The 20,138-nt window shown below is 42.2% G+C and overlaps 1 protein-coding gene across 1 annotated transcript in view; it reads right to left on the bottom strand.

Moving 5' to 3' along the window:
• Positions 1-20,138, bottom strand: part of LOC126176349 (phosphoglucomutase-like) — a 166,079-nt gene that overhangs the window by 60,200 nt on the left and 85,741 nt on the right. Inside the window, exon 4 of the mRNA XM_049923502.1 lies at positions 18,988-19,311. Coding sequence (XP_049779459.1) covers positions 18,988-19,311 — 324 coding nt within the window. The remainder of the gene's footprint in view (positions 1-18,987; positions 19,312-20,138) is intronic.

Raw genomic sequence — 20,138 nt, 5'->3', positions numbered from 1 at the left:
CTTTCACCTGCAGCAGTGTGAGAGCTATGGCTTGGGCTGGCTTGGGTCTGGTGATGGCTTGCGACAGTGGCGGCTGCATCGTAGGCAGCTGTGGCATTGGGTGTCAAGTGGCGTTATGTGTTTTCTATTAGCAATCTTTCGTTTAAGCTATATTCCATAGATTTCACGGACCAATGGGATGCTGTGAATTAAGAAAACTACTCCATACATGTGAAGAACACCGATTTAATTTATTTGCAAATTTTTTTATATCAGTGTGGTGTTAGTGGTATGGTAGTTAATGGGAGGGAGTGCGTGGGTGGGTGACATGGAGCAGAACAGCAAGTTAAGTGCAGAACACTAGGTTAATTTTCATAACTTTTATGTAAAACGCAGTACAAAAGTTTAAGGGGGTGCGTGGCAAAGATGAATGCGCCAGAAATGGCGTTCAAAAGCAAGTGAAATTCGAAAAGTGTACAAGAAAATAGTGGGAGGGCATAACTAATTGCTTAATTTGGTATCAATGGCGGTAGAATATTTTAAGGAAATGGGGGTGACATGGAAAACCACTTAACAGAACAATAGGTTAAGTGCCAACAAAGGCCCAAACATTAGGTTAAGACACCCAGAGTGCAGTGCTGAACATTATGTTATGCATCATGTTTGCTCCATGTTATTATTTCTTACAAGACGAACGAGTTTCCAGAAAGCAGGGAATGATGAGCAAGAGAAATCCAACCCTCACAAACTAATTTTTTTTTTATAAATACACAATATGCCCTTGAATTCCCTGTTATAAGATCCTTCCTCTCTATCAATTTCCATATCTTCCATACAATGCTTTGAATCCCCTAAATTGTTTGAATAAGCAATATTCCTCACAATTTCTAAATTGTTTAAACAATATTTCATACACTGCAATCGAATACCCTCCAAACAATCGATCAACTGCGTCTTTTTCCCACCAATTCCTAGGAAGAGGTGGTGGTCGGATGACTTAGGTTAGAGGAGGTGCCCTATTTTCCCACTATTTTCTTAGGTTGGTAGAGGTTGCATTGTTCTGATGGAATTTGAACTTCCCACCAGGGGGTGAGGCAGGAGGGCGTGGCACTTTCCCACCAGAGAGGTTAATTAATTTATCAATTTAATTTAGTAGTCAATGTGACCTAAATTATCTTCCCGCCATTTTCTTAGGTTAGTAGATGTTGCATTGTCCTGATGGAATTTGAACTTCCCACTGGGGAGTGTGGCAGGGGGATGTGGCACTTTCCTAGCACAGAATTTAACTAATTGATCAATTTAATTAAGTAGTCAATCAACTTGGTAAGAGTGAGAGGGGGGCCTATTCCAATAACTTAGACCTGAAAAGTGTACCTGTAGCAGTGATGGGGGAGGAGGTTGGGGGAGGAAGAGGAGGGACAATAGGTTATGTGCCTGTCAATCAAAAGGAAATGGAGGTGACATGGAAAAGCACTTAACAGAACAATACGTTAAGTACCTGTCAATTAAAGGAGAACAATAGGTTTGCCCCTGAGTGCATACCAGCCCCTGATGTAGGCAACCTGCACTAACAAAATGGGCTCGTTCTCTCCTAGCCGCACTACTCTGAACTATTCTTATTCCAAAAAAGCCTATCTTTGGATATGTTTTCCAAATTTTGGAATGGAATGTCATTAGCTTTTTGTGCGAATCCATCCACACATATTTTTATTTCCTTAAATATTAAGTTTATATTGCAAATAATATTTGCACCATTTGCTGTTGATTCCACAGGACTGAAACAGATTTTTCGCCATTTAATCGAAGAACTCTTTGCGTGGTTACGATTATTAGTATTCCCCTGAAAATTACTGTGCCTTTATCCACTAAAGCAAGCCTTTTTCATTTTGTAAGTTTTCTTTGAGCTTTCCCCCTTCTAAATCAGAAACAATAACATCAAAAATCGCACTAAAACAGCTACAGAAAGTAGTCTGAATGGGCAGTAATATAACACAATTCAAGCAACTAACAGTTCTAAGGCGTACCGCTGAAGAACTGAACAATGCCTAACAAGTATGAGAAATTTGCAGTGTCCTTCTGTGAGACAGAATTATGAGAAATACATGTGAAAGTAAAACCGGCAATCAGAAAACTAACGATTAGGAACGAATGAATAAAGCAGGAGTGGAATGTTCAGATGTCACACGTGGACATATTCCACTATAACTCTACAACCAATGAAGATTTTGTGTTGACTTCTTCACGTCAGTAAAGCTAAATGCGCAGATAACTATTTGGGGTTTTCTTGAAATTTTTTTTTTTTAAACCTAGATTACACCCTTAAACACACCAGCCAATACGGCGGTGTGTGACGCTGCAGCAGAAAGGTTTAGCCCGATGGCGCAGTGCTACGCACACTGCACTCGCATTCGGAAGAGCGACGGCCCATATCAGCATCTAGCCATCTCCATTTAGTTTTTTCACGAAACACTTAAGGCAAATCCAGGGATGGTTTCTTTCAATGGATGCGATCGATTTCCTTCCAAATTCTTCCGTAACCTGAGCTTGTGCTCCGTCTCTAGTGACTTCAACGCCAACAGGACGTCAAACATTAATCATCCTCTTTATTTTCGAGCTCAAACGTCCACTGACAAGCGTACGCACCTGTACTAAACACATAGGAAGGAGACTCCAACGAGATAAAAACAAACGCGGAGGAATACTTAGCACAATGCTTAGTTCCTTATTAAACTTAACGATGAACAGAGTATAGCAGCGTGGCCTGTGAGCAGGTAGAGATAACCTCGAGGGACGCAAAGTTACATAGGTTATTCACAAGTACCGTAGTTCCAAGGTTTCAGAAGACTACTATGCAAAAACTGCAAGACTTACGGGAAATAGACGCTTATCAATGAATAGACCATTTCTCCAAATTTCAACTCACATTACAGGTGCTGAATATGGGCACCGTTTCCGACCTGAAAAACATCAGTATGTGCACACAGTTCATTGAAGTCCTTGGCATAGAGAAACAACTGAAGGAGTTGAAAACAAATAAGTCCCCAGGTCCTGATGGAACCCCAATTCGGTTTTTCCAAGACTGCTCTGCGGCATTGGCCCATTATATAGCTTTATCGCGAATCTCTCGCCCAGCGCAAAGTCCCAAGCGACCGGAAGAAAGTGTACGTGACTCCTGCGTATTAGATGGGAAAAAGCACTGACCGCAAAATTACAGCCCAATATCGCTAACATTGGTTACCTACGGAATTCTTGAACATATTCTCAGTTCGAATATAATAAATTTTCTTGAGACTGAGAAGCTTATGTCCACGAATCAGCATGATTTTAGAAAGCATCACTCATAGGAAACTCAGATCGCCCTTTTCTCACATGATATACTGCGAACTACGGATGAAGGGCAACAGGTAGATTCCGTATTTCTAGATTTCCGGAAAGTGTTTGGCACGGTGCCTCATTGCAGGCTGTTAAAGAAGGTACGAGCATATGGAATAGGTTCACAGATATGTGAGTGACCAAAATTTCTACTTGAGGTGCTGAAAGGTAGCTAAATGTAGAAAAATGTAAATTAATGCGGATGAGTAGGAGAAACAAACCTATAACGTTCGGATATAAATTTGGTAGTGTCTTGTTTTACATAGTCACGTCGTTTAAATATCTGGGCTTAACGTTGCAAAGCTATATGAAACCGAACGAGATTTTGAGGATTGTGGTGGAAAAGGCGAATGGTGGACATCAGTACTTTGGGAGAATTCTAAAAATGTATGCTTTATCTATAAAGGAGACCGCATGAAGGACACCTATTTTTGAGTACTGCTCAGTGTTTGGAATCCGTACCAGGTCGGATTAAAGCAATTCAGAGGGGTGGCCGCTAGATTCGTTACTGGTAGGTTCGAACAGCACGGAAGAGCTACGGAGATGCTTCAAGAACTTAAATGGCAACACGTGGAGGGAAGGCAACATTCTTTTCCAGGAGCACAGTTGGCATTTGAAGCTGACTGCAGAACTATTCTGTTGCCTCCAACATTCACTGCGTGTAAGGACTACGAAGATAGATACGACAAATTAGGGCTCATACGGAGGCATATAGACCGTCGTCTTTCTCTCGTTCTTTTTGTGAGTGGAAAAGGAAAGGAAATGACTAGCAGTGGTACGGGGTACACTCCACCGTGCGTCGTAAGATGGACTGCAGGGTATCTGTGTAGATGTAGAAGTGGCTAATACGAATGTCTGGGAAGGAGCAGTAGCAGACCACTTTGGAAATCTATTTTCTGGGTTGCCTATCTGTGGGCACAAATTCATTTGATAACAGAATACGGAGCGGTTGATTCGGCACATGTTCTGACACACCTGCCCCTTGGTGCAACTAATCCATGACACGTATCATGAACTGAAATTTGGAGACAAGCTGTATCCACTGATGTATCTCATGTTTCTGTTCACTTGCAGTTTTCGTGCAGTGTCTTTTCAAACCCCTGAGGTACTTCTGAATAACCCTGTATTGAATACTGAAATTAGATTAGATTAGATTAGTTTTTCGTTCCATAGATCCATGCTGAGGAGATCCTCGTGGATGTGGAACATGTCAACCTTTTTTTTAGCTGAAATAACAATACTAGTATGAATATATACAATACATCATTTGTTTCTATTAAAAAATTCGTCAATGGAGTAGAAGGAGTTGGCCACTAGTAAGTCTTTCAGGCTCCTTTTAAACTGATCTTTATTTGTAACTAACTTTTTTTATATTTGCTGGAAAATTATTGAAGATGAGTGTTCCTGAGTAGTGGACCCCTTTTTGAACTAAAGTAAGTGCTTTTAAGTCCTTGTGCATATTATTTTTGTTCCTGGTATTGTACGTATGAACTGAGCTGTTTGTTGGAAAAAGAGACATATTATTTAGGACAAATTTCATTAAGGAGTAAATATACTGAGAGGCAGTGGTTAGTATACCAAGTTCTTTGAAGAGGTTTCTACATGACGTCCGTGAATTTACTCCACAAATAATACGTATTACACGCTTTTTGACTCTGAAAACTTTTGTTTGACTTGAAGAGTTACCCCAAAATATTATACCATATGACATTGTGCAATGAAAGTAGGCAAAGTATGCAAGCTTTTTCATTTTTATGTCGCCTATGTCTGCTAACACTCGTATTGCAAATACAGATTTGTTAAGGCGTTTCTGCAGTTCTGTGGTGTGCTCCGCCCAACTGAATTTATTATCAAGTTGTAATTCCAGGAATTTAAGACTGTCAACCTCTTCTATTTGCTCTTCTTCATACTTTATGCGTATGCTGGGTGGAAACCTCTTACAGGTTCTGAATTGCATGTAGTGAGTCTTTACAAAGTTTAATGTCAATGAGTTGGCTTTAAACCATTTATTAATATCCATGAAAATATCATTAGCAGATCTTTCTAGAACTACACTCGACATGCTATTTATTGCAATACTTGTGTCATCTGCAAACAAAACGAACTCAGCTTCTGGCAGTGTAACTGATGAGAGATCATTAATGTACACAAGAAAAAGCAATGGCCCTAAGATGGATCCTTGTGGGACACCACATATAATTTCTTCCCATTCTGATGATGACTGATGACTTAATTCACTAGTCCCTTGTACTGACATCCTTTGTTTCCTGTTAGCTAGGTATGACTTGAACCATTTTGCAGCACTGACCGTGACACCATAGAATTCTAGTTTATTTAAATGGATGTTGCGGTTCACACAATCAAATGCCCTTGATAAATCACAAAAAAATACCTGCTGCTTGTAATTTGTTATTTAATGAATTAAGAACATTTTCACTGTAGGTGTAAATAGCCTTCTCGATATCAGAATCCTTCAGAAATCCAAACTGTGTTCTTGATAATATGTTATGATGTGGTCAGATGGTTGAGAAGCTGCCTGTACATTACTTTTTCTAAAATTTTTGAGAATGCTGGCAAAAGTGAAATCGGTCTGTAGTTTGATGGTATCTCTTTATCCCCTTTCTTAAATAGAGGCTTAACATCTGCATATTTTAGCCAGTCAGGAAATGTCCCAGTTATAATTGACTGGTTACACAAGTAACTTAGAATTGTACTAAACTCACAAGAACATGCCTTAATTAACTTTGTTGATATTTCATCGTAAGCACTAGAATTCTTTGTTTTCAAAGATTTTATTATGGAAGTTATATCTTTTGGTGAAGTGAGTGACATATTCATGTAGCTGAAGCTATTTGTAAAGGCTAGTTTCAGATATTCAAGGGCATTATTTACTGATTCTGACAATCCCATTCTATCAGTAACGGATATAAAGTACTTGTTAAATAGATTTGCCACACTATGCCCATCGGTTACTAATGTGTCATCTACCCTTAATGCTATTTGCTCCTGTTCCTTTCTGGTTCTACCAGTCTCCTCTTTCACTATATCCCATACTGTTTTTATTTTGTTCCCTGACATTGCTATCTTCTTCTCGTAGTGCATTTGTTTACATGTCTGAATTACTTTTTTTAATATTTTACAGTATTCCTTGTATTTAGGTAAATCATCAGTATTGGAGCTATTCTTGGTCGACAGATAAATTTTCCTTTTTGTCTTACAGGAAATCTCTATTCCTTGTGTAATCCATGGTTTTATTATAGACTTCTGTTTAATTTGAATAACTTTTAGAGGAAAACAGTTTTCAAACATGGTACTGACATTGTTCATGAACGTATTATATTTTTCATTCATGTCATGGGCACTATAAACATCTTTCCAGTTCATATCTTTGAGCAGTTTTCTAAAACACTCAATTTTTGGTTAACTGACTACTCTCCTGTACTCAGACTTAGCAGTCTTGATAATCTGCTCAGAATTCACATCTAAAACAAGGAGCTGCATGTCATGATCTGATAGTCCATTTATTACAGGTTTTATGATATGATTTTGTTCCTTTGATTTGTCTATAAAAATGTTATCAATGGCTGTCCTTGGGGATTTAGTAATCCTAGTTGGAAAGTTTACAGTGTGAGTTAGATTGAAAGACAACATTACTAACTGCAGTGAATGTTTACTGGAAGATTGCATTAGAAAATCTGTATTAAAGTCACCAGCAATTAAAATTTCTTTGTTTCTTCCTGTTAAATAACCCAAAAGAGCTTCTAGATGATTTATGAATAGATTATAATTTCCTGCAGGTGCTCGGTAAATAGTTACTATTATACAGGATCTGTTATGGAACTCTACTTCTGTTCCACATGCTTCTAGATGCTGGTCTAAACAGAATTTATTAATGTCAGTGTTCTTGAATGTATGGCAGTTTTTAATAAATGTGGCAACTCCTCCTCCATCAATATCTTCTCTGCAGAAGTAGGAAGCTAGCTTAAATCTTGAAATGTCTAACATATCTATGCCAGTGGTCACTTGATGTTCAGAGAGGCAGATTATGTCAATTTGGTTAGATGAATTTATTTCATCAATACAAATGAGTAGTTCATCAATTTTATTTCTGAGTCCCGGAATGTTCTGGTGTAATAAAGATAACTGATACTGCATACTAATGGGATTATAACTGCTTTGGCGAAGATGAACTGGCAGTTTCTGATTACTTTCTGTTAAACATTGTTTAAATGGAATCTATATGCTAAAATCTGACTCCTGTTCATCTGTTTTCTCAAACTGAGTGTGTCTGCCAATCTCTCTTAAAACTCGTTTTCTTTCCCCCTTCCCTATCCTAAAAAAGGCATTCCTCTGACACTGTGACCACTGGTATTTTACCACTTGTGACAGTACCCCCCCCTTACGTTTTCTGGAGTCAACCGTAAGGGGGGCACTATCATACACAAAGGGGATTATAGTCATGGAGTAGCGAAATGCACATATAGAGATGACGGTAGTATCGCGTACACAAGATATAAACGGCAGTGCATCGGTGGAGCTGTCATTTGAACTCAGGTGATTCTTGTGAAAACGTGTCGACGTGATTATGGCTGCACGATGGGAATAAATAGACTTTGAACGCGGAATGCTAGTTGGAGCTATACGCATGGGACATTTTGCTTCAGAAACCGTTGGGGAATTCAATATTCCGAGACTCACAGTGTCGAGAGAGTGCTGAGAGTACCAAAACTGATACATTACCTCTCACCACAGACAACGCAATGGCCGACGGCTTTCACTAAACGACCGAGAACAGCGGCGTTTGCGTAGAGTTGTCAGTGCTAACAGACATGCAACACTACGTGTAATAACCGCAGAAATCAGTGTGGAACGTACGACGAACGTATCCGATTGGAAAGTGCGGCGAACTTTGGCGTTAATGGGCTATGGCAGCAGACGACTGACGCGAAAGTCTTTACAAACAGAGCGACATCGCCTGCAGTGTCTCACGTGACCTCGCGACCATATTGGTTGGCCCTAGACGACTGGAAAATCGTGGCCTGGTGAGATCAGTCCCGATTTCAGTTCGTAAGAGCTGATAGGGTTTGAGTGCGGCGCTGGCGCCACTAAGTCATAGACCATAGTTGTCAACAAGACACTGTGCAAGCTGGTGGCGGCTCCATAATAGTGAGGGAAGTGCTTATATGGAGTGAACTGGGTCCACTGGTCGAGCTGAACCGATCATTGACTGGAAATGGTTATGCTCCACAACTTGGAACCTTTTGCAGCCATTCATGGATTTCCACATCCCAACAATGATGGAATTTTTATAGATGACAATGCGCCATGCCACTGGGCCTCAATTGTCCGCTATTGGTTTGAAGAACATTCTGGACAATTTGAGCGAATGATTTGGCCACCTAGGACGCCCGACATGAATCCCCCTGAAAGGTTATGGGGCATACTCGAACAGTCAGTTCGTGCACAAACTCCTGCATTGGCAATACCTAAGCAGTTGTGGACGGCTATAGAGACAGCATGGCTCAATATGTCTGTAGTGACCACCAACGCATTGTTGGGACCATGTCATGTCGAGTTGCTGCACTACGCCGGGAAAAAGGATGTCCGACACGATATTAGAAAGTATCTCATCAGTTTTGCCGCTTCAGCATAATTCGATGTGGCAATATGGAGCGGTTTATTCGTCTACTTGTGGTAACACCTTCCCCTTAGTATTATTATATCACAGCGCGTATTATGGATCGATAAGCTTAGTGAGATGGTATATGGATGTGTATCTTTCTTACCTAATGCAGTTTTCGTGCAGTGTGTTTTGAAACCCCGGTGGTAGTTATGAATAGCTCTGAATTGAATATTGAGATTATAAACGCGAGTTAAGGGTCAACGGGAAGTAGGAAGTGGAAGCGTGATAAAAACAAATATACTACACTGTAGTAGTAATCAAGAAAATGCCTTGGTTTGTCGATCCAACTACACGCAGCCACGTGCGCTAAATATCAATTGTAAATTAAACATTTACCCACCATTCTGCTTTCGTAAGCAGATACTCTCAGATTTGTCAGGCTGGCACATCCAAGCACCTGACGTAACAGTCCCATATAACAGCATGAACTTCCCAATAAGACAGTAAGTGGCTGCATGTTCAAAACAGATGACACCTAATAAATTTAGACAACAAAGCCAATGGAGAAACAGCGACCTGATGCTATATTTAAGCTACTATGAACAGCCAAAATCGCAACAACATTCGTTTGTTAACCGGGTCTGGCATATGTAAAAGCCATCTTCAAAATTTTTGGCCCCCTATGGCCGGTGGTGCCAAAAATTTTGAAGATGGCTTTTAGATAAGCCGAAACCGGCTAATAAACAAATTTATTGCGATTTTGGCTGTTCATTCTAACTTAAGTGTCACCTAAGTGCTGAATATTGTAATAATTTCGAAACTACTAGTCGGGTTTTGTTTGTTTTAGAACCACGACACAAACAACAGAAATTACTAGAGTTCCATTTGAAAAAGCGAAGTTGAGACAGCTAGGAGGGGGGGTGGATGATGTGTACTCCATAAGGGAAAATCTCATGAAACCATGGAAATTGGTAGAAGCTTTCCGCTAACACGTTTTGTATCTATGTATTATAAAATATCACACCAAATATTTTCTAATGGAAAATAAAATATGATACATAACCTGTATGCACTTTCCTGAAAGCTTACACAGTGACTTCTTTTCCCCACTTGTTGTTGTTGTGGTCTTCAGTCCTGACACTGGTTTGATGCAGCTCTCCACGCTACTCTATCATGTGCAAGCTTCTTCATCTCCCAGTACCTACTCCAGCCTACATCCCTCTGAATCTGCTTAGTGTATTCATCTCTTGGTCACCCTCTACGATTTTTACCCTCCACGCTGCCCTCCAATACTAAATTGGTGATCCCTTGATGCCTCAGAACATGTCCTACCAACCGATCCCTTCTTCTGGTCAAGTTGTGCCACAAACTTCTCTTCTCCCCAATCCTGTTCAATACTTCCTCATTACCTATGTGATCTACCCATCTAATCTTCAGCATTCTTCTGTAGCACCACATTTCGAAAGCTTCTATTCTCTTCTTGTCCAAAGTAGTTATCGTCCATGTTTCATTTCCATACATGGCTACACTCCATACAAATACTTTCAAAAACGACTTCCTGACACTTAAATCAATATTCGATGTTAACAAATTTCTCTTCTTCAGAAACGCTTTCCTTGCCATTGCCAGTCTACATTTTATATCCTCTCTACTTCGACCATCATCAGTTATTTTGCTCCCCAAATAGCAAAACTCCTTTACTACTTTAAGTGTCTCATTTCCTAATCTAATTCCCGCAGCATCACCGGACGTAATTTGACTACATTCCATTATCCTCGTTTTGCTTTTGTTGATGTTCATCTTATATCCTCCTTTCAAGAGACTGTCCATGCCGTTCAGCTGCTCTTCCAAGTCCTTTGCTGTCTCTGAGAGAATTACAATGTCATCGGTGAATCTTAAAGTTTTTATTTCTTCTCCATGGATTTTAATACCTACTCCGAATTTTTCTTTTGTTTCCTTTACTGCTTGCTCAATATACAGATTGAACAACATCGGGGAGAGGCTGCAATCCTGTCTCACTCCCTTCCCAACCACTGATTCCCTTTCATGTCCCTCGACTCTTATAACTGCCATCTGGTTTCTATATAAATTGTAAATAGCCTTTCGCTCCCTGCATTTTACCTCTGCCGCCTTCAGAATTTGAAAGAGAGTATTCCAGTCAACATTGTCAAAAGCTTTCTCTAAGTCTACAAATGCTAGAAACGTAGTTTTGCCTTTTCTTAATCTAGCTTCTAAAATAAGTCGTAGGGTCAGTATTGCCGCACGTGTTCCCATATTTCTACGGAATCCAAACTGATCTTCCCCAAGGTCAGCTTCTACCAGTTTTTCCACTCGTCTGTAAAAAATTCGCGTTAGTATTTTGCAGCCGTGACTTATTAAACTGATAGTTCGGTAATTTTCACATCTGTCATCACCTGCTTTCTTTGGGATTGGACTTATTATATTCTTCTTCAAGCTTGAGGGTATTTCGCCTGTCTCATACATCTTGCTCCGCAGATGGTAGAGTTTTGTCAGGACTGGCTCTCCCAAGGCTGTCAGTAGTTCTAATGGAATGTTGTCAACTCCCGGGGCCTTGTTTCGACTTAGGTCTTTCAGTGCTCTATCAAACTCTCCACGCAGTATCATATCTCCCATTTCATCTTCATCTATATCCTCTTCCATTTCTATAACATTGCCCTCAAGTACATATCCCTTTTATAGACCCTCTATATACTCCTTCCACCTTTCTGCTTTCCCTTCTTTGCTTAGAAATTCACGCAAGTGGTTCTCTTTTCTCCAAAGGTCTCTTTAATTTTTCTGTAGGCAGTATCTATCTTACCCCTAGTGAGATAAGCCTCTACATCCTTACATTTGTCCTTACATTTGCACTTCCTGTCGATCTCATTTTTGAGACGGTTGTATTCCTTTTTGCCTGCTTCATTTACTGCATTTTTATATTTTCTCCTTTCATCAATTAAATTCAATATTTCTTCCGTTACCCAAGGAGTTCTACTAGCCCTCGTCTTTTTACCTACTTGATCCTCTGCTGCCTTCACTACTTCATCCCTCAAAGCTACCCATTCTTCTGCTACTGTATTTCTTTCCCCCATTCCTGTCAATTGTTCCCTTATGCTCTCCCTGAAACTCTGTACAACCTCTGGTTTAGACAGTTTATCCAGGTCCCATCTCCGTAAATTCCCACCTTTTTGCAGTTTCTTCAGTTTTAATCTACAGTTCATAACCAATAGATTGTGGTCAGAGTCTACATCTGCCCCTGGAAATGTCTTACAATTTAAAACCTGGTTCCTAAATCTCTGTCCTACCATTATATAATCTATCTGAAACCTGTCAGTATCTCCAGGCTTCTTCCATGTATACAACCTTTTTTTCTGATTAAGTTGTGCTCTGTGCAAGATTCCACCAGGTGGCTTCCTCTTTCATTTCTTATCCCCAATCCATATTCACCTACTACGTTTCCTTCTGTCCCTTTTCCTACTACTGAATTCCAGTCACCCATGACTATTAAATTTTCGTCTCTGTTCGCTAACTGAATAATTTCTTTTATTTCATCATACATTTCTTCAATTTCTTCATCATCTACAGAGCTAGTTGGCATATAGACTTGTACTACTGTCGTAGGCGTGGGCTTCGTGTCTATCTTGGCCACAACAATGCGTTCGCTGTGCTGTTTGTAGTAGCTTACCCGCATTCCTATTGTTTTATTCATTATTAAACCTACTCCTGCATTACGCCTATTTGATTTTGTATTTATAACCCTGTATTCACCTGACCAAAAGTCTTGTTCTTCCTGCCACCGAACTTCACTAATTCCCACTATATCCAACTTTAACCTATCCATTTCCCTTTTTAAATTTTCTAACCTACGTGCCCGATTAAGGGATCTAACATTCCACGCTCTGATCCGTACAATGCCAGTTTTCTTTCTCCTGATAACGACGTCCTCCTGAGTAGTCCCCGCCCGGAGATCCGAATGGGGGACTATTTTACCTCCAGAATATTTTACTCAAGAGGATGCCATCATCATTTATCCATACAGTAAAGCTGCATGCCCTCGGGAAAAATTACGGCCGTAGTTTCCCCTTGCTTTCAGCCGTTCGCAGTACCAGCACAGCAAGGCCGGTTTGGTTAGTGTTACAAGGCCAGATCAGTCAATCATCCAGACTGTTGCCCCTGCAACTACTGAAAATGCTGCTGCCGCTCTTCAGGAACCACACGTTTGTCTGGCCTCTCAACAGATACCCCTCCGTTGTGGTTGCACCTACGGTACGGCTATCTGTGTCGCCGAGGCACGCAAGCCTCCCCACCAACGGCAAGGTCTATGGTTCATGGAGGGGGGGGGGGGGTTCCCTACTTATAGAGGGTGATATGGCCAGAAGCATCGCGACAGGATCCCATGTTTGTTGTTCTGATTCACAGATATATTTTCTAGGCATCTAGATGCTCCAGTATTTGAAACAATGCCTAACGGCTTGAGCAGAACGTTTTCAAACGGATTTTTGTATTAGGCCGTACGTAACAGTACAGAGACGGTTTTAAATAAAATAAATCTTAGGCCGAACGTAACAGTACAGAGACGGCTTTAAATAAAATAAATCTATCAATTCAAAATCGTCACAAAGGGATAGAATGACGGATGATAGTTTCGTCTATGAAATGGTTTAGAAGTCAATCTAGTGTGTAGTATTATGCGTGATAGGTGGAAGTAAATAAGTCTTATTGTGGTAAATACGTTGGCCACTTTTCTCGACTAATAGGCTGCTCACTTCTCCGTGTCAAAATCCATGTCGGCATTTGTGGTTGGCAAGTGCAACTATCACCCGAAAGAAACAACAACTAACTACATTTGTAAGTCAAAAGGCGTTGTTTAAAGATTGATATTGTTAAAGAAAATATTACAACTATACGTTAGATATAAAATTAATGGCTTACTTAGCATCAGAAGACTGAAAATCGGAACAGTTAACGAAAGAAGCCTTCTTTTTCAGACTCACTGATAACACTGATAGTGTACATTAGAATTAGTCTGACCAATTCTATGCAGATACTAGCACCGTTCAGACCAAAAATTATGCAGTGACCACTTTTTCCAGTCTTGTCACATTACCCCACTTTCCTCTGTTTCTGTAATTAATGTAGATATGAAGAGAGGGTATACGTCGTTTACTGAGGACTTTTTAATAATTTATTTGAGTGAAACGTAATTATAATATGTTAACTGATTCCGGTAATATTTGAGATGAACAGCTCAACTGAAGCACCCTGTTTGTATCATGACTTGACACAAAACTTGACACTTTAAGTATATCGCGAAGCAATAAACATTACAAGCTTTAGCATCCACTGTACTGACAAGCTACGCAACGTAGCATTTTTGTGCTCTCAGGCAACATAGGTGGCTATAGAGGGCTATTGGCAAGGTAAGATCCGATAAGTCACTAAATGGAAACAGTGAAAAACCGATGAAGCGCGGCACGGAGGTGGTTGGGCAGTGTCTATAGTATGCCTGTCGATCTTCTTACGTCGCTCTTTTCAGCTCTGAGAACGCAGTGAGCACATAAAGATGCCTAGTACAATAACGTCTCCAGCCACGCATGGGTGCCCGCTGAGAGTTTTCGCCTGATGTCATACAGCCCACATAACGTAACTGTCATGCATTTCCTCCTTCACGATAATTTTCAGCCGCACATTGCAGGGGCAATGCGGACGCCCCTGCAGCGTTTCCGATGGAATGTGTTTGATAACCCACTATGCAGCCCGAACTTGGCTGTCTCTGATGTTCATCTCTGCACACATGAACTGACAGCTATGAAGACAACATTCTGCCACAGAAGACGAACTGCAGACCAACGAAGAGAAGTGGTAGAAAGAGCAAGCGGCTGCCTTCTATGACGAGGGTATTGGGAAGCTGCTACTGCGCTACAACAAACGTCTAAGTCGGAGCGGTGACTATGTAGAGAAGCAGCTGGAAGTTGTAACTGTGTCAAATAAAACATTTTTTATTTGCACTGTGGTTTGCATTTTACAACCAATCAGAACTTGCTTTCCAAACAGCCCTCGTAATTGGTCAAAATGACTGCTTCTGTGACTCTAATTATGTCCAATCAGTGCCAAAGCTCCGTGTCCTACCCCTGATGGGCCAATCGGTACCGACCGTCCTCCCTACCTCCTCTGCCAATGGATGCAGTATGGAGGATCATGGAGTCAGCACACCGCTGTCCCTACAGTGTCGGATTTCTTGACCTAGGAGCCGCCACTAATCGGTCGAGTAGTGCTTCAATTGTCATCATGAGGGTGAGTGCACATGTGCCAGTCCTAGCAAGGAAAAATCCCTGGCAGTACCGGAAATCGAACCAGAGTGCTCCGCTTAGCGCTTAGCAGCCAGAGACGCTCACATCTGAGCTACTGGTGTGGACAGTTCTAGGTATATAAGTAGTGACCAAAAAGCTGCGATCATAGCAACATCTAGATACTTTCTGCAGCGCAATCTTGTTTGGAAAGAAATCAAAGGCATAAAACTTCCAAGGTTTACGAAAAAATCATTATTTAAAAGATAACCTTTTTAATGTTAGACGTTTCTAAAACGGACTAAAGAGTATAAAATGCCTCATACTGATTCCTAACCCCACACAGACAGACCTGAAAATTTGCACTTGTGAATTTTTAGTTACTATCACAAAACATGAAAATTTAACATGAGAAACGTGGGGCGCAGTCAATAGATAACTGATGCATGAGTGGCCCACGTAAGTCACTAACAGTTTAATTTCACTGTAAATGAGAGGAACTCATGCGTGATTTGTTCTCAACGATCGCTACTGTCTACACTCCTTACTATTATCTATTGCATTGCATTTTTTTTAAAATGTTACTAGTATTGTCATAGCAATTAAAAATTCACAGGCATACATTTTCATGATTATTGATATGAGGTTGGGGATCAGTATGCGACTAGGAGAAATTATTTTATACCTTTCAGTCCGTTAGAGAAAGTGTTTTATTAAAAATTTTTATTGAAATAACTACGTTCTGCTTTTTAGTTTTCTGTGTGTGAAATTTTTCAATCGATTTCAAACATTTTGACGAGCTTAGAACAGATGCATATGCCAAGTTTCTGGTTTATTTCAGCTTCTCTTCACCTGAGTCAACCAATACAGTGTGATTCACACGCTGCTACGGCTGGCTTTTATGCAACCTGCAACACCTTCAAATACTATGCACAAGATTTTCATATTCTCTCGCTTGCTTTGTGTGTATCATCAGACCTACAAAAAAAAAAAAAAAAAAAAAAAAATGAACCGGGTGTTTAATGTAGCTAAACTTTGTACCAGGATGCTTCACTGCTAGAGGCCATAGTTTTCGAATTATGGAAGAAAACATACAAAGGTGACCTTTAATGCATCTATCTTGAATAACTCGAAAACCGTGACCTCTATCAATAACTTATCCCAGTGCAAAATTTAAGTATGTTAAATTTTCTACATTTTTACAGCATAATAGTTCGCACGCAGTGGGCGAAAGAATATAAAAATCTCGCAACTGGTTCTTGAAGGCGTTGCGAGCTGCACAAAATCTCGTGGTAGGGGCAGGTGAATCCTATTCCTTCCTCCTATGTCATCTCTCAAAAAGGTGATGAATCCAAATATTAGACAGAATTATGCAGAGGCATACCAGCAAACGTTATTGCCACGAAACATTCGTGATTGGAACAGGAAAAGGAGGTAACGGCATTGGTACACAAAGTACCCTCCGCCACATACGGCACAAGAAACCGAGTTTACCGCATTTTATGCAAATTGAAGGTGGAGGGGAGGAGAAAGAAAAGGAAACGGAAGGTATTCAGCACGTCAGCTGCGTTGGGACTTTCGGCACAGTCAGTTGGAGTGAGTGAAATTTTGTGCCGGATCGGGATTCGAAAATTGGTTCAAATGGGACTTAACATCTGAGGTCATCAGTCCCCTAGAACTTAGAACTAGTTAAACCTAACTAACCTAAGGACATCACACACATCGATGCCCGAGGCAGGATTCGAACCTGCGACCGTAGCGGTCGGTCGGTTCCAGACAAGCGCCTAGAACCGCTCGGCCACACCGGCCGGCTCGGGATTCGAGCCTGGGGCTCCTGCTTACTGGGTAGTTGCCCCAACCACAGCGCCAGCCGGACATAGTGCTTATCGCAGTTACATGCACCATCTCGCTACCTCCTCGGCTGACCCACATTCCCCCTAGCGCCATATATCCGCAGTCCCCAGCCACGTACCTCTTGCTCGATAGTTTGAGATTCCCACAAGGGGTCGAACGTGATCGTGCATTTGCACTGAAGGTTGTGGTTTCAGAGCCCATCGAGGTGACTCAGTGATATGAATGCGTGGTGTCCGTTCTTTCGGATATGTCCAAAAGAATAGACGCCAAGCATTCATGTAATAAGCATTGTCATCCCATTCTGAGCTACGTTCTCTAGCTCATCGGAAAGTTAGTTACACTACTGGCCATTAAAATTGCCACACCACGAAGATGACGTGCTACAGACGCGAAATGTAACCGACAGGAAGAAGATGCTGTGATATGCAAATGACTAGCTTTTCAGAGGATTCACACAAGGTTGGCGCCAGTGGCGACACCTACAACGTGCTGACATGAGGAAAGTTTTCAAACGATTCCTCATACAGAAACAGCAGTTGACCAGCGTTGCCTGGTGAAACGTTGTTGTGATGCCTCCTGTAAGGAATTTGGTAAAGGTCGGATTGTAGCCTATCGCGATTGCGGTTTATCGTGTCGCGACATTGCTGCTCGCGTTGGTCGAGATCCAATGACTGTTAGCAGAGTATGGAATCGATGGGTTCAGGAGCGTAATACGAAACGCCGTGCTGGATCCCAACGGCCTCGTATCACTAGCAATCGAGATGACAGGCATCTTATCCGCATGACTGTAACCGATCGTCCTGCCACGTCTCGATCCCTGAGTCCACAGATGGGGACGTTTGCAAGACAACAACCATCTGCACGAACAGTTCGAAGACGTTTGCAGCAGCATCGACTATCAGCTCGGAGACCATGGCTGCGGTTACCCTTGACGCTGCATCACAGACAGGAGCTCCTGCGATGGTGTACTCAACGACTAACCTGGGTGCACGTATGGCAAAACGTCATTTTTTCGGATGAATCCAGGTTCTGTTTACAGCATCATGATGGTCGCGTCCGTGTTTGGCGACATCGCGGTGAACGCACATTGGAAGCGTGTATTCGTCATCGCCATACTGGCGTATCACCCGGCGTGATGGTATGGGGTGCCATTGGTTACACGTCTCGGTCACCTCTTGTTCACATTGACGGTACTCTGAACAGTGAATGTTACATTTCAGATGTGCTACGACCCGTGGCTCTACCCTTCATTCTATCTCTGCGAAACTCTACATTTCTGCAGGATAACGCACGACCGCACGTTGCAGGTCCTGTACGGGCCTTCCTGGATACACAAAATGTTCGACTGCTGCCCGGCCAGCACATTCTCCAGATCTTTCACCAATTGAAAACGTCTGGTCAATGGTGGTCGAGCAACTGGCTCGTCACAATACGCCAGTCGCTACTCTTGATGAACTGCGGTATCGTGTTGAAGCTGCATGGGCAGCTGTATCTGTACACGCCGTCCAAGTTCTGTTTGACTAAATGCCCAGGCGTATCAAGGCCGTTATTACGGCCAGAGGAGGTTGTTCTGGGTACTGATTTTTCAGGATCTATGCACCCAAATTGCGTGAAAATGTAATCACATGTCAGTGCTAGTATAATATATTTGTCCAGTGAATACCCGTTTATCATCTGCATTTCTTCTTGGTGTTGCAATTTCAATGGCCAGTAGTGTAAAAATCAATTGCAAAATTTGCACCGAGAAAACAGAGAAGAGAGCGATCTGATAAAAACGTGTTAAAATATAGACGTTATGGACAGGCGAAATTTCAAAACATTTGACCGCTTCCTGCGGTACTAGCGTTAAAATTACATTTCAGATGAGAGACGCACCTCGTAGCACTCGAGGCCGAGCTCCTTGGCGACGCGGTCGACGGCGGCGGCGGTAGGCATGCTCCTGGCGAAGCCTGGCGTGGTGCGGCTGTAGAAGTAGGGGATGCAGCAGAGGTGCGCGGCCAGCACGGCCAGCGAGTCGGCGGGCGGCACGAAGAGCCCGCCGCGGCCCACGAGCAGGCAGCGGTCGCCGTCGCCGTCCAGCGCGGCGCCCAGGTCGCAGGCGCCGGCCCGCGCGCGCTGCAGCAGCTGGCTGGCGCGCGTCATGTTAGGGTCCGCCGGGTGGTTACCGAAGTCCTCCACCGGCTTCGCGTTCATCACCGTCTGCAGCGGCCCCGCAACAAACGACAGCCTCGAACACTAGCGCTGAATAACGTCGATGTCGTATATAGTCTCCACGGGTTTGCCGCCGGATCACGTTGTGCAAATGCCACCATATTTCCTCGGAGCAACTGTCCGACTTCTTCAGGTGGTTCAACCTTGCTGGTGGCTAGGTACGACTGACGGTATCCGCTTTTATTTTTTTTTTTTTTCCTTTATTGAATTTCGATTCCCCCCGAAGGGGACGGGCTGGCAGCAGCTTAGTATGCCGCTCTTCAGCCTACAGACTTTGTTAAAAAGATGAAAAGAATAAATAATAAAAAACAAGCGATAAAATCGGAGACTTAAAGAGTAACATGGCAAAAAAAAAATAATCGTGGAACTTAAAACATAGAACAGCCGGATGATGATGCTAATAAAATACATACGAAGCAGACAGGTAAAAGAACAGACAGACAATTAAAAAACACGGCGACAGTCTGGTTTCTGTTCGCAAAAGACATAAAATTCACACCTAGCGACAGCGTGGTTTCTGTGCACAACACGAGAAAGACGAACAACACTGAACAGTCACTGGAACACTGCACTAAAAAGTTGGCAAATGTGACATACCACAGTCGCGAGCAGGTGGGGGGAAACTGGACAGATGATGGAAAAATAATAAAGGGGGGAAGGAGAGGAAAAGCGAAGGGGGGGGAGGCAGAAAAGGAGCTGAAGAGGGGTGGGGGGTGCTGGGCAGACGCGACAGGGGGTGGGGAAGGCAGAGGAGGGGAATACAAAAGGACTTGGGGGGGGGGAGAGAAGGGAGGTAGGGAGAGGTTTGGTGGGGA

Source organism: Schistocerca cancellata, chromosome 3, assembly GCF_023864275.1.
Source record: "Schistocerca cancellata isolate TAMUIC-IGC-003103 chromosome 3, iqSchCanc2.1, whole genome shotgun sequence".
Taxonomy (NCBI): Eukaryota; Metazoa; Arthropoda; class Insecta; order Orthoptera; family Acrididae; genus Schistocerca; species Schistocerca cancellata.
This window is presented reverse-complemented; position numbering and strand designations above follow the sequence as displayed.